The sequence below is a fragment of the Leptonychotes weddellii genome, chromosome 5 (assembly GCF_054177405.1).
Source record: "Leptonychotes weddellii isolate Sample4059 chromosome 5, ASM5417740v2, whole genome shotgun sequence".
Taxonomy (NCBI): domain Eukaryota; kingdom Metazoa; phylum Chordata; class Mammalia; order Carnivora; family Phocidae; genus Leptonychotes; species Leptonychotes weddellii.
The window spans coordinates 133,806,895-133,820,903 of NC_138373.1; the positions used below are offsets into that span (position 1 = coordinate 133,806,895).

At 35.7% G+C, this 14,009-nt stretch overlaps 1 protein-coding gene across 1 annotated transcript; it reads right to left on the bottom strand.

Moving 5' to 3' along the window:
- Window positions 1-1,047: 1,047 nt before the first annotated feature.
- On the bottom strand, window positions 1,048-8,680 carry LUM (lumican). The gene is made up of 3 exons (XM_081822190.1): window positions 8,409-8,680; window positions 5,106-5,988; window positions 1,048-1,879 (listed from the first exon to the last, which is right to left on the bottom strand). Exons 2-3 carry the CDS (start codon window positions 5,965-5,967, stop codon window positions 1,725-1,727), a joined length of 1,017 nt encoding a protein of 338 aa, XP_081678316.1. The 5' UTR covers window positions 5,968-5,988; window positions 8,409-8,680; the 3' UTR covers window positions 1,048-1,724.
- Window positions 8,681-14,009: the final 5,329 nt, after the last annotated feature.

Genomic DNA, 14,009 nt, shown 5'->3' on the forward strand with positions numbered 1-14,009 from the left:
TTAAGAATTCTGATATTGTGATTTACACAAAATATATATTTGGTCATTCAGATGACCAAAATACATTCCCCATATATATTTTGTCTTTGTCCATGGTTCTTGGCTCACAGCTCCTAAAATATTTGGTATGTCATTTGATAAGAACAATAAAGTTGTCTTTTGTTATGATAATAAGGTGACTGTTGGAAAGCGCTTTGGTATCCTGAGGATGGGGACTGGTTGGGAGGAGAACCAACCATGTGATTAGAGGCTTGGAATTTTCAGTGCCCCCTCACACCTCCAGGGAGGGGAGAGGGGCTGGAAATTGAGTTCAATTGCCAGTGGCCAATGATTTAATCAATCTTGTCTGTGTAACAAAGCCTCCATAAAATCCCAAAATGATGGGGTCCAGAGAACTTCTGGACTGGTGAATTTGGGGAGAGTGGTGCACCTGGAGAGGGCATGGAAGCCCTGTGCCCTTTCCACATACCCTGCCCTGTGCGCCTCCTCCATTTGGCCGTTCCTGAGTCATACCCCTGTATAATAAACTGGTAATCTAGTGAGTAAACAGCATTCCTGGGTTCTGTGAGCTTCTCTAGCAAATTAATTATGCGCAAGGAGGGGTCATAGGAACCTTTGATTTATAGCCAGTTGGTCAGAAGTCCAGGCAACAACTTGGACTTTTCATTGGCATCTGAAGCACAAGGGTGCAGGGAGTCTTATGGACTGAACCCCTGCCTTGTGAAATCTGACCCAATCTACCTAGAGATAGAGTCAGAATTGAGTTGAATTGTAGGCCACCCAGTTGGTGTCTAGAAGATTGCCTGGCTGGGGGGGTGGGGGGCGGAATCCCTTCCCCCAACATGAGACAAAATTGGGATCTACACACTTTTAAGTATATATTTTAAGATGTATTTTAAAGCTGTTTCCAAATGGATGCTAGAGGCAGACTATTAGTGGGAAATTCTATTTAATGTAAGTAAAATACTGCAGGCTAAAGATATTTTTAAAATTCTAATCTATTATTTTATATATGAGAGATATGAACTTCATAAAAAAACACAGTGGTGCCATTTGCTATGTTTTATTTTGCTATTAGCTTGTTAAACATAACATGCAAATGATTAAAAAGGAACATACACGTGATTTAGAGTGAAAAATAATTCTAGAAAAGAAAAGTTTCACTGGTAACTATATAAATTCTTAATGCTAAAAATATTGCTCTAAGTGTATGTGGCTTCGTGAATTTGGTCTAGTATTTTGCAAAATCATTGGTCTCAAGATTTACCACCTATTTTTTGGCTAAACAAATCTGAACATTGAAATTTGAGACCATTTGATTCAAGACAGTGAACATCCATATGTATGTGACCCATGGTTTTTGGCACATTAAGTTAAGATTCAGGAATTATAATGCTCGGCTGACTTCCATTCAACGCGTAGAAGACTTTGCACATCATTTGACAGTAGAGATGTAAAAAACACTAAATTTACAAATAAAGCATTAAGTTTGTTGTCTCTGTGTGTGTCTATGTCTGTGCTTGTGATGAAATAGGCCTGCCTTTCATCTTTTCTTTTAAAAAAAGTAGTAAAATGTTTACAAAACATTTCCCTTGGAATTTAAAATTCATGGAAGTAATAAACAGTGACAAAAAATGAATACTATGAAAACAGACACACACAAAAAACATAACCATAAAATGTTGCTCCAGGGTACACCTCAGTAGAATTGGAATTAGTAGATATTAATTAACGGTGATTTCATTTGCTACACGTAGGCATTCGTACATATCAGGTGGCAGACTGGTCTGAGTAAGATGGTTGCCATCCAGACGCAAATGCTTGATCTTGGAGTAGGATAATGGTCCCAGGATCTTACAGAAGCTTTTTACTTCAAACTCTGCAAATTAAAGAATAGAAATGTTAATTACTTTTTTTAGTACATGGGCTTGAAACGATTACTTAAAAAATGCTCAAATTCATAATAATATCTATTAAGATTCCTTCCCACTTATTTGATGTACCTCTGAATTTGGAACTGCTAAAAGAGTGTTTCAGGCTACCAAATGACACAGCAATATTTAGTAAATAATGCTTATGGTAGATCCGGACATTCAGTGGAATTTTTGAAACAATAGAACTTATGAATTATAAGTTCTGCATTTAGAAATACTTGATTTTAGAAAAACATTCAATTAATGTGTCATATTATCCAAGCACTCTTTTGAAATATTTTGTCTAGCTCAAAGAAATCTAAGATTGGTGCTATTATATGAGTAACCTCACCAATATAAGCATCTTGGGTTTTTGCATCTTAAAATCAGAAGGGTTAAATAGATGACCTCTGAAGAGTCAACTAGATGACCTCTGAAGAGTCTTCCAACAAACACACTATTTGATAATAATTCAAAACTCCAAAGCACAAACCAAATCATGGAATGTCCATGATTAGAGCTCATGTCATTTTCTTCTGTGGGAAGAAAAAGCTGCCACAAATGAAAAGACCATTTAGTTTTGAATAGAAACGAAAGCTGTTCTTAGAGTGCATGTTCTATGTGTGTACATAGAAACTATGTCTGCTCATGTCTAGTTCTGATTAATCTTCTCTGGTCCCCTCTAGTATTATTTTCTTTCATTCTCAAATTCTAGTTAACAATGACTTCAGTGGAGCCTAACACACTGTTCTCTTTTCCTCTAAGATGCTGTCTTTAAATAACTCATCAATCAAATTTCAGGGATCTTGTGGTGCCTATCTCCCAGAAAGCATGGCCCAAGGGACAAAACATGGATTTAGACCTATATTAGTTTTCTATCTCTGCCATTTATCATCAGGGTGACTTTGGAACATTTATCTGATCTTATTAGATATAACATATCTATAACACTGTGTTACATGAAGATTGAAGTAATTAAGATATGTAAGTCACTTCCCGCACAGTGCTAACACCTAATATGTGCTGAGTGGCTATTGATGCCATTTTAATTTTGTCCTCTTTTCCAAATTACTTTACATTAGGAAAACCTGTGACTAGGCTAATGCTTAAAGTTGAAAGTTTAAAATATGATAAATAGGGGCGCCTGGGTGGCTCAGTTGGTTAAGCAACTGCCTTCGGCTCAGGCCATGATCCTGGAGTCCCGGGATCGAGTCCCACATCGGGCTCCCTGCTCAGCTGGGGGTCTGCTTCTCCCTCTGACCCTCTTCCCTTTCGTGCTCTCTGTCTCTCATTCTCTCTCTCTCAAATAAATAAATAAAATCTTAAAAAAAAAATAAAAATAAATATGATAAATACTCTTTGGCTATACATTTTCTAATATTAGAGAACTATAAAGGGGCTTTTTTTTATCTTAAAAGAATGTGGATGATTGGTATACATAATTTTTATGTAGCAAAATAAATTGAAGACATACATGCAAAGTCAAACAACAAGAATATCTGAAAGGTATATATCTAAATATCAAGGATAAGGAAGGAATAAAAGTAACTAACTACTCATTTTCAAATGATCATATGTGATGGGCAGTGTGGTTTCAAGCTCAGCTTGGCACTGAGTGACCATTGGCATGTCTTCCATAGACCACCTTTCCCATCTCATATATCACCTCTTCCATCTTGTATTCCTACTGGTCTTTATACCTTCTGATGTTCCTGCATCTGTCTCTCTCCCCTTTCTTTTCTCAGAGTATGAGGTAGTCCCACTCATGTGGTTAACCTCCACTAACTAAATCTAACAGGTTTCTTCAGCCCTTCAACATCTTAAATGCCATTAGCATTTTGGGTGGTCTGAGTTATCCTTCCTCCTAACCACAAATGTTTATAATGTGGGGCCATATATTGTCACATAGTGAATTTCCCACTGGAAATGGCTGTAAGGGTTCAGCTATGATAGCTTTACTCTGTATTGTATGACAAGCAAGCTTTCCAGACACAAGAAAGGATATATGGCATTTCAGAGCTGGCAATCATGGTCTCCTTCTTGAGAACACGCCAACCCTACCAGGAGTTAGACAAAATTGTTGCAGAATTACAAAGTATCATACTAAAAAGTCACTCTGTAATCTTTTGGATAGAAATGTCAATATCCTTATCCAATATGACAAAAGAACCAACTTTCATGGTATAAAGATGTTCAAGTTCAATAGATTACTTTGCAGATATAATTGTTTTATGAGTAAATCAGCGTTTCCCACCTGACTTCTTATTTAAATAACTTTGTCCATGAACCATAGGTTTTCTCTTCTGCCACCCTTTGTTAAAGAATAAGGTGGAAAATGGTGAATTTCGGTTTCCCACCTGAATCTGTATGGCTTAAATTGAAAAATTTCCCAGAAGTCCAGAAGACTATATAAATAGCCCAAAGTGGATCAGGTCAAAACCCCTCCCAGAAGATAAAAAAAAAAAAAAAAAAAAACTATGGCAGCAGGAGAAAGGAAGGAGAAACTGTGGAAAAATCAAATGAGGGAAGTGTTGTGTATAAAAAAGGGGGAATTTTAATACCATTAAAATAAACTCCAAACCCTCATCATATTCCTTCTTCCCTCCTTAATCTTCCTGTCCATCTTCATAGGAACGCTGTAAAGACACACACACTGTAATACAGATGACAGAGGTAGATGACTATTAGTGATAGCAGGGTAATATGTTGAGTCCCAAGTAACGATGTCAGAGGAGACCATGAGGATACGTGAGCTGCTCTGGAGATAACCAGGAGGGATATTTGAAAACCTCTGCTAGCTAGCCCTCTCCTGGACTTGTTTATTCCTCCCTCAGCTAGACCTTGCCAAGAAATAAATGTAGGGCACAAATCTAAATCATGACAGAGCCAAATAATAACAAATAAATATTGAGAGATAACACAGCAGGATAAATTAGCCCAAAATATTAAATTTGAAGAAATTCATGTTCTATGAGCTTAATGGTTTCTTATCTGGACACTCCAAAGAGAGGCCAGACATTGGATAAATAACTGAGCTAGAATTCTTCTATATTTGAATTAGAGGGATATTTTCTTAGCATTTTCCTTCATTTTTTTTTTAATGGAGCCAGAGATAATATTTATGCTACGCAGCTTCGGCATTTAAAAACTTGAGGAAACATCAGTGAAAGACAAGCACAGCTTTCTACTTACTTTCGAGTTCATTGACCTCCAGGTAATAGTTTTCAAGGTTCTCATTGACAGTCGGTATGTTTTTCAGCTTATTATAAGAGAGATCCAGTTCAAGCAGGGATGATACATTAAAAGAATTTCCAGGTACTCCGCTATCAGCCAGTTCATTATGAGATAAACGCAGATACTGCAGTCCATTAAAACGCTTGAAATACTCATCAGGGATGTTGCTGATCTTATTGTTGTCCAAGTAGAGAGTCAGAAGAGATGCTGGGAGACCAGAAGGCAGTTTGGCCATTTGATTGTAGCTCAAGTCAAGGTACTCGAGGGACTTAAGACCTTTAAAAGCAGCTGAAACAGTATCCTCTTTCAGTTGATTGTGTTGAAGGTGAACAAAAGTCAGGTTTACCAGTCCATCGAAGGAGCCAAGCTTCTGGATCTTGTTGTTTGTAAGCTGCAGGTCCACCAGAGATTTGGGAAGCGGGCTCACAGACTCCGTCAGGTTGTTGTAATTTATATGCAGCTTCTTCAGTTGTTTTAGTTTAGAGAAAATTCTTCCTTTTATCTTGGAATTTTCTAGAAGGTTATGATCCAGAATGAGCCACTGCAGATCAGTTACGTTTTCAAAGGCCTTTTCATCAATATGGTCGATCTGGTTATTCCTAAGGTAAAGATACTTGATTCCAGGAGGCACCATTGGCACACTTTTCAATTTCAGCTCATCACAGTACATGGCTGATGGGTAGCTTTCAGGGCAGTTACATTCTGGGGCACAGTTTGGGGATGATAGCCCATAAATCGATAGAGCAAAATCGTAATCATAGTACTGGCCACTGGCACCACCGACTATTGCCAAGAGGAGAGTAACCACGCCGAGGTTCATTTTTGGCAAATGTTTTGAATCCTAAATAAAGTGGAAATACATTATTATATAATATTATACTTTCAGGAAAAGGATATTGGCTTGGCAATGTTAAATCAATTAGCAAATGCATTTAATTTATTACTTTATAGTAATAAATTATTTTATTACTTTATAACTTCATAGTGCTTTTTTAGAGCATCTAATGATGTCTTTTTAAATTTTGTTTCGGTATCACGGGAAGGATGTACATACAACTTCTAGTGTGGTGAACAGGGCTCAAGTTAGATTGCATACACATGCGCCCCCTTCTGGGCGAGCTAGGCCCAATTGTCCATTCAATCTCTCTAGGTCATTCCTTAATTAAATGCCTTCCTGCAATAGGTTTCTGGGTGGTGCCCACTGGCCACCATGTTAGTACACTGATTCAGAACATCCTTCAAAACCAGAAAAATGAAAATGAAAAGACAGTTGTAAACTGTATCCTGTACCCTACCATTCACCCTCATTAAAATGTCTCATTAAGAAGACCCTTACCGGAAACACGGGCAATCTATGGTTTTGCCTGGAGGAAAGCTGTTCTTATGTATGTGTGTGTGAGAAGGGGTACATTCCTTTAAAAATGTCTGGGTATTGTTGGTTCTGAGGAGGAGGAACAGAATTCTTGGTGGGTGTGTGTGTGCCTGTTATTTTGACTTTTCTTTAACATTCCGTGCGTTTAGGCACACTACACAACTGTGTTCCAAAGTTAATATTTAGTACATTAGTTTTAGAAACTACTTTTTCTTAATCAGGGAAATGTCACAAATTCTAAAAAAATGTTAAACCTATAAAGAGATCCAGCTGGTAGAGAAAATATATTATTTTCAAGTTCTGAATTAAAGTTTTCCTTTCTCAGTAACTCACAAGTTCTCTATTTTCTTCATGCCAAAATTTAAGAAGACATGGCTCACTTATCTGGATTTTAGTGCCCTCACAGCATGGAAGTGGGAAAGAGGTGGAACTGAGGAAAGTCTGTATTTAACGGTGGCATTAGGAGCCATGTAGAAAAGGACAAAATTGAGAATATAAATTAAAAATGAGCTGTAACAGTGATTTTCTCATATGAACATGTTTCTAAGGTGAGGCTCAATAAAGTACATTTCAATTGCTTGGGAAAGTACAGGGTTAGCAATTTAGGTAAAGAGTTGGACTTTTGTAGAGTGGAGAGTTATGGCTGGGGGGTAACTCCAGGAGGGCAATCATAATGTGAGGCAGGATCCACATTCCACTAGATACCATTAAATAATATATCTTCCTGTGAGAAATATGGTACAAGCTTTTGTATCTAGGTAGTTTGGGGTAAGTAGGATTTTTTAGTATCAGAAACTGAGACATCTTTTCTTTGTTTCAACTTGAAATTATAAGGCACTTTATTTTAGCAGATGAAACCCTGAAAAAAGTTGTTAGAATCACTCTGATAGCTGACATAATGTAACATGTAGCCAGATTCTTGGCAAATTATTCCCAAAGATTACGATGGCGTCATTTAATTTAGTTGACAGGAGTTGGCCATGAGAACAATTACATAGTGTAAATGTAATTACAGGATTCTTTATAAGTTATAATATGTTAATGTTATAAAGACTTGTCTGGCTTCATTAAAAACCTTCCATCTTATTTTAAATTTAGTATACACTAAAATAGTCATGGTCACTATAATATGAGTACTGAATAGTAATGAAAAAATGCTTCCATACTTTTTGGCAGAGGAAAAACAAGGACTCTGAATTCAAAGAGAGTTTGTGACCATATAATGAATCCACTATGAAGCAAAAGTGCACTTTGCTTTTTCCCAGTTTTTTTCCAAATACCTGTGGCTATGGAGGAAATGCTTTTCTCAAAAAATAAATCGTCTTCCCCAGAATTTCTCTGAAACATGTTTTTTCAACACATACATCCAAAAAACAAATCGATAAAATTAACAAAATAGAAATAAATAATTCATAAATGTCTAAGTTCTTTAGCTCAAGTTTTATAATAACATGTTTATTGTAAGTTGTAACAAATTATAACAATATATTTATTGCAAAATATTTTGAATACTAATGGAAATGGCCTTTCCTTGTTCCAAAATTAGGTTCTAACAACACTAACATATATAACTAATTAGCATAAAATAACAAACATTTTAATTGCCACGTTTTTTACTATGTCTACTTTAAATATTTTCTCATTCCGATTTCTGAAACTTTGTATAGCTTCCTTTGCCAAGCAATGTAGCATATACTTTATAAAATTTATCTCAAATCCATAAATCATGGAAAGCACATTGAGCACAATGTGAAAGTAAATGCTCAAAACTGTGGATTTGCTGTTGAATAGCAATTGGCAAAGTTGCTCTGGAATTTTTTGTTCCTGTTACAATAAACACTGTCCCAAACCGTCAGCATCCCCAGTGCTATAGTTAAAACAGCACTTACCTTACTGTCTTGACACTGCTTTCGTTAATTCTTAAAGCAGATGCACTATGGACAAGAATCCACCAATATATGCTGTGAACTCTGTCAGGACGGAACTGGCTGCCAGGTTCTTAGTGATACAAGAGCTGAAGGGGGGAAAACCCAACCCAGTCACGCCAGTCTCTGCATGGAGTTATGTCATTGTGGGGATCTTGTGGGGTGGCATGTGAGCATTCTGCTCGCTAACGAAGTGCAGGTGGACGTGGGGAGCAAAGACTGCCCCGCTCATTCCCTATGGAATGGGAGAGAGATTCATGCTTAACTTACCCAAATACCATAGCTTTTAACTAAGAATTGAGTCCTGCTGCAAATGAAGACATCTACTGGGGGGGAGGGCATTCCTCTTGCAAAGCTCTCTCTCTCTGTAGCTGTTGCAACAATTAGGTGCTGTTCTCTCAATCAACTCTCAGGTTCATCTAAAGGTCTCCTAAATCGTAAACAGACAAATAATTTCAGGAAAATGCAAATAAGTCTTCAGAGGAATTGAACCTTTTCTTGCCCATGACTCTTGAACTTTATATTGATTTACTTGGACTACCTTAATTTGGGGCCAGGGAGGTAACTTATGTTAGTTTCCAAAATGTGAAAATATGCTTCATTAACACTCTGACAGAAAAGGTAAATATCAACATTTCCAGTTTATTTCTTATGTGAAAGGGATTCATTTTATGCTATTCAGATCTGGAATCAATCAGCAATGTCCTGCCTGTTTCTTATTTTGTGGATTTAATTTAGGAATTCATCCAAAACCTTACTTGGGGATGGTATTCTATAGCTTAATGCCAAAAAACATAAAAGAACATGAAAAAATTGCACACTAAAAATATCACAAGGCAGTAATCTTTCACTCTCTTGTTGCATGCTAGCAATATTTTTTTTTCCAAAACTAGAAGTTATGCAAAGTTGCAATCTCCCAAAGGCCTGGTTTGATATATCTTTAATTGTCAGTTCCTGATACATGCTTTTTACAAACGAGCCATACACTCAATTCTTGTCTATTTCATTTTGTGATTATATCAGCTGTATTTATAGGATTTATTTTTCCTCCAAAATTTTCCTTGTGTTTACAGGAATTCTTAGAATCAGATATTTTAACATAAATTGCCACATTGTAAGATTTTCCCTTTTAAACTAACTTAAATATGTCACTTTTAGCTATAAGACCTGTGGAAAGTTAATGTTCCTGACAACTAATACATTTGCCTGAAAAATTAATATTAGAATAAATGCCTTTTTTTTTCTTTTTTAGTTATGGAACTGTTAAAAAAACAGAAGATAATCTTCTTGAAAGTAACTCATAGAATTGTAAAGTGATTCATAGCATAACATCCTATACATACATCTCATTATTATTATTTTAAGAAAATTATGGAAAGGCCGCAGTTTTGTAACAGAGAATGTGAATAAACTTAAAAGAAATCAGAAAAAAAAGAGACATAATTAAGTGGTTCATTGTAAGAAGATATTTAAACAATTCTGAGCATTAGCTTAGAATGTGTCAAATTCTATAATGTGAGATTTGTTTGAAAAATTCCAACTATCTATTCCTAGGATTTTTCTTTATGAAGCAGTAAATGTGTTACAGCATCTGTAATAGAGTTTAAATGCATTAAGTTATATTTAGCTCACTGTGAAGTTGATACTATCAACATATACTTTCTTTTTTTATAAAACCAGTTCTGTGAGACCAATAATTGGATGCTGCAAATTTTAAAGCATACTTCTTGAGTTCATTAGAAAGAAATAAAATTACTCTTTATAGTGTATTTTATCCCATGCTGTATTCTCAGAATTTTCACATTTTTTTACTTTAAGTTTTATGTTTTAAAATCCATGTATTATTACCACATTTTCAGAGGTAGAAATGGAGACTCAGAAAGTCTAAATAATTTACTAAAAGTCACCTAATGAGTAAACAGAAGAACAAAATCTTGAAATATTTATCCATTGAGAAGAGAATGGACAAGATAGAGCTAAAACAAGGTAGTTAATTGAATCAGTTTAAAATATTTTATAGGCAATGCTATTATCAGTAGAGAGCTGAGATACTAAGTAGGCAATGGTTTCTAAAAGGCAAAACAAACAAACAAACAAACAAAGATAACTAAGCAGTAGTTTCTTTCCTTGCCTGTCACACACTTAACATGCACATACACACCCACATCCACACTTCAGACCACTGGCTGAGGTACCAGCTCTCTACCCTGGCAAATGAGTCAGGTTGTTTGTGGCAATAGATTTTGGAGGTTTCATCAGTATTCATGTTCAAATGACTGAGGTGCCCCCTCAGCCTGCCTACTGCATTCCCTCCATGACCTGAGACCAGCGAGGATGATGGGGAACATTATGACCCTTCCACTACCTCATTCTGAATCCAGCCCTGCATTTGTCACAGCTCTCAGGCTCACCGCAACTTGCCTGTTTCCTTTGTCAAAACCATTCTGATGCCAGATTCTGTTTGTCCCACACTAGCTGGTGATCTTTGAAAAGTCAGTCGGTCCTGGAGTAAGATAGTAGTGAAGAGATCAGACTTTGTGGAAAGATAGATACAGACTTAGAAACTTAAGTAAGCTATCAGGAGTAAAAATTTATTTAAAAAAAAAGTGACCTTGGTAGTTTCAGTGTCTTCATCTTTAAAATGGATCTGATGATGTCTGTAGGAAAAGTTATGAGCATCAGACACCATTTGTCTAATGCCTTTGGTATAGGGTGTGGCCTAGTACCAGTATGGGAGGATATGTTCCAAGCCCCCCACTGGATGCCTGGAACCTCAGATAGGACCAAACCCTCTATACACTATGTTTTCCTATACATACATCCTTATGATAAAGTTTAATTTATGAATTAGGCACAGGATGAATAACAGCAATAACCAATAATAGAATAATTATAACACTATACTGTAAAGCAAGTTATGTGAATGTGGTCTCTTTCTTTCTCAAATTATCCTCTTGTACTGTACTCACCTGCCTCCTTCTTGGGATGATATGAAATGACAAAATGCCTATGTGATGAAATCAAGTGAGATGAATGATGTGGGCAACGGGATGTAGTGTCCAGCTATTATTGCCCTTCCAATGCATTGTCATCTGCTTCCAGACCCCAGGTGACTATGAGTAACTGAAACCGTGGAAAGCAAAACTACAGATAGGGGGATGGCTGCTGTATAAGTGATTGATACATTGAAATGCTTAATATCATATAGCTGTCATTAGTTATTGTTCATAGAGTCGTAGAACCACAGATTTGGAACCAATCTCAGAGATCATCAAATTGATGGGTATGGTTAAACAAATTTCCCAAGTTCTAAGCAGGTCTTTTTTTTTTTTTTCCCCATTGCTAACACTAATGTGTTGCCAGCACCCCACCCAAACAAACCGTGACGTTGCTTTCCCCTTGGGTGAGATGGATGGTGTTCCCCGTTTCCCCGCACTCTCTATATAGGGATATATGACTGGGCATCTGCATAAGCCAAGTCCTCCAAAAGCATAGAAATGATGAAATATAATGACAATTCCCTGTTTGTAGAGGAGGAGGTTCTATTTTTATCACTTTATACATTGGGGTTTAAAACTTCGTTTTTTTCTTATTGCAGATTTTATAAAAGTAGTTTGTTTTAGCACATTTGGAGAATACTTACATGGAAAAGGATGAAAATAAATATCCAAGCCCAGAAATGATCATCTTTTAATGTTTTTTTCTTAGGCTGTGAGTATGTGCACACACAAACTCATAGACACTTTGGTGTTTACAAAAGTCTTACACCATGGTCCTTGTAGTTGTATAACTCTTCCCACAAAAGAGTAAGTTATGGATACCTTTCTGTATCATTAAATATTATTCTTTAATGCCATTTACTACATGAAATTCCATCATATAGATGTACTAAAATGTAATTACTTTTTAATATTACAATGACCACTTGCTTTCTCTAATAATTTGCATACTCTCACATACAATAAAATTTTATTCTTCACATTGGTCATCCCTAATCTGTCTACTTTGCTTATCTCAATAGGTGCATTTTCAATGAAAATTCTCTTTTTTGGTGAGTGGTTTACTTTTTTAAATCAGAACAGTAAGTGAATGGATTTGCATTTTTTTTTCTCCTTTCACATCAATCTTACCACCACTATCAATTTTAGCATTTCTTATAAGCCATGGAACTATCCTTCATCTTCATCATCTTTATACTCATATGCATGGATATTTTTAAACTCATTCTACAATTGCCCCCATTTATCTTGGCATCTTACATGAAAATATTTTTTTAAATATCAATAATAGGTTTATTATATTTTAGCATTAATTCACTTGCATTATAAGATTAATGTACGTGAACGGTATAACATGCTGAAACATTTCACAGCATACTGGGATACGAGGTTAAATGCAAAATAATCTCTCACCCAACCTACTCTCCAATTTCACTCCCTAGAAGTGATTGTTACTTAGGTTTTGTTTATTATTTCAAATATTTTGGACATGCCCTATATACATAACAGAATTTCATTTCCCTCCCTCTCTTTCTCTCTGTCTCTCTCTCTTATCCTATATATCCTGCGTTTTTCACCTAAAATACTTACCTTATTTTGTCTTACTAATGTTATCTATAGTTACAGAGCATAGCATCGTAGGGCTGTATCAAAACTTCTGTTTTTGCCCAATGGTGAGTGATTCAGTGCTTTTAATATTTTTTGTCTGTTGTTTTGATTATTTCATTGCTAGGGCACATACTAGTATATTTAGCAAATTTTGTTCACTCGTGCAGTAGTGCACAAAATACTTTTGCAAAACAAGACCCCAAAGTATAATCACTTCTTTTTCTTGATTTGTATAGACATAAGGGAAATTTGAGGGTTACAAAATAATGATTTATTGGACAATAACTAAGTTACAGCTTATTGTAATAACAGGTATGAACAAAAATAGCAGGAACATAGTATTGTTTTTGAGAACAAACTGAATTAATTTCTGAAAATGCATTTATAGTTCAAACCTACTACAACAGAAAATTCTAGAAAGTAAAAATAAGCAAAAAGTCTATTAGTCAGCCATCAGAATGACATCATCATGTATCATGTGGCCTCTGGAAAACTCTGCCTTTCACTTCTGAGAGAATCAAAGTGAAAAATGTAAATCACATCTTAATATTATTGTAAGAATATTTTTTCAAAAAGAATAATTTTTACATTATGGGCTCTCTGAAAGATCAACACTTTGAGCACTGCTGCCCTAGACTTCTTAATTGTTGGCTTGTAGTCACTTAGGTCTCAGCCTTTTCAGACAAGATTTGAACCACCAAAATGAGCCTCATCTACTTACTCTCTATCATTTTAGAACATTATATTTTCTTGCCACTTACCAATTTCTGGAATTATTTTTAGGATGTTTGTTTATTTTTTTAGCAGTGTGTGTTATAACTTTGACCTTCTAGGCTGTCACTTCCATAAGAGTAAGACTTTATCTGTCCCTTAGGACACAGGTCCTCCATATGTATTTATCGAATGAATGAAATATTTTTCCAGAATATTTCTTGTTCTCAACCTATTTTTTGGATGG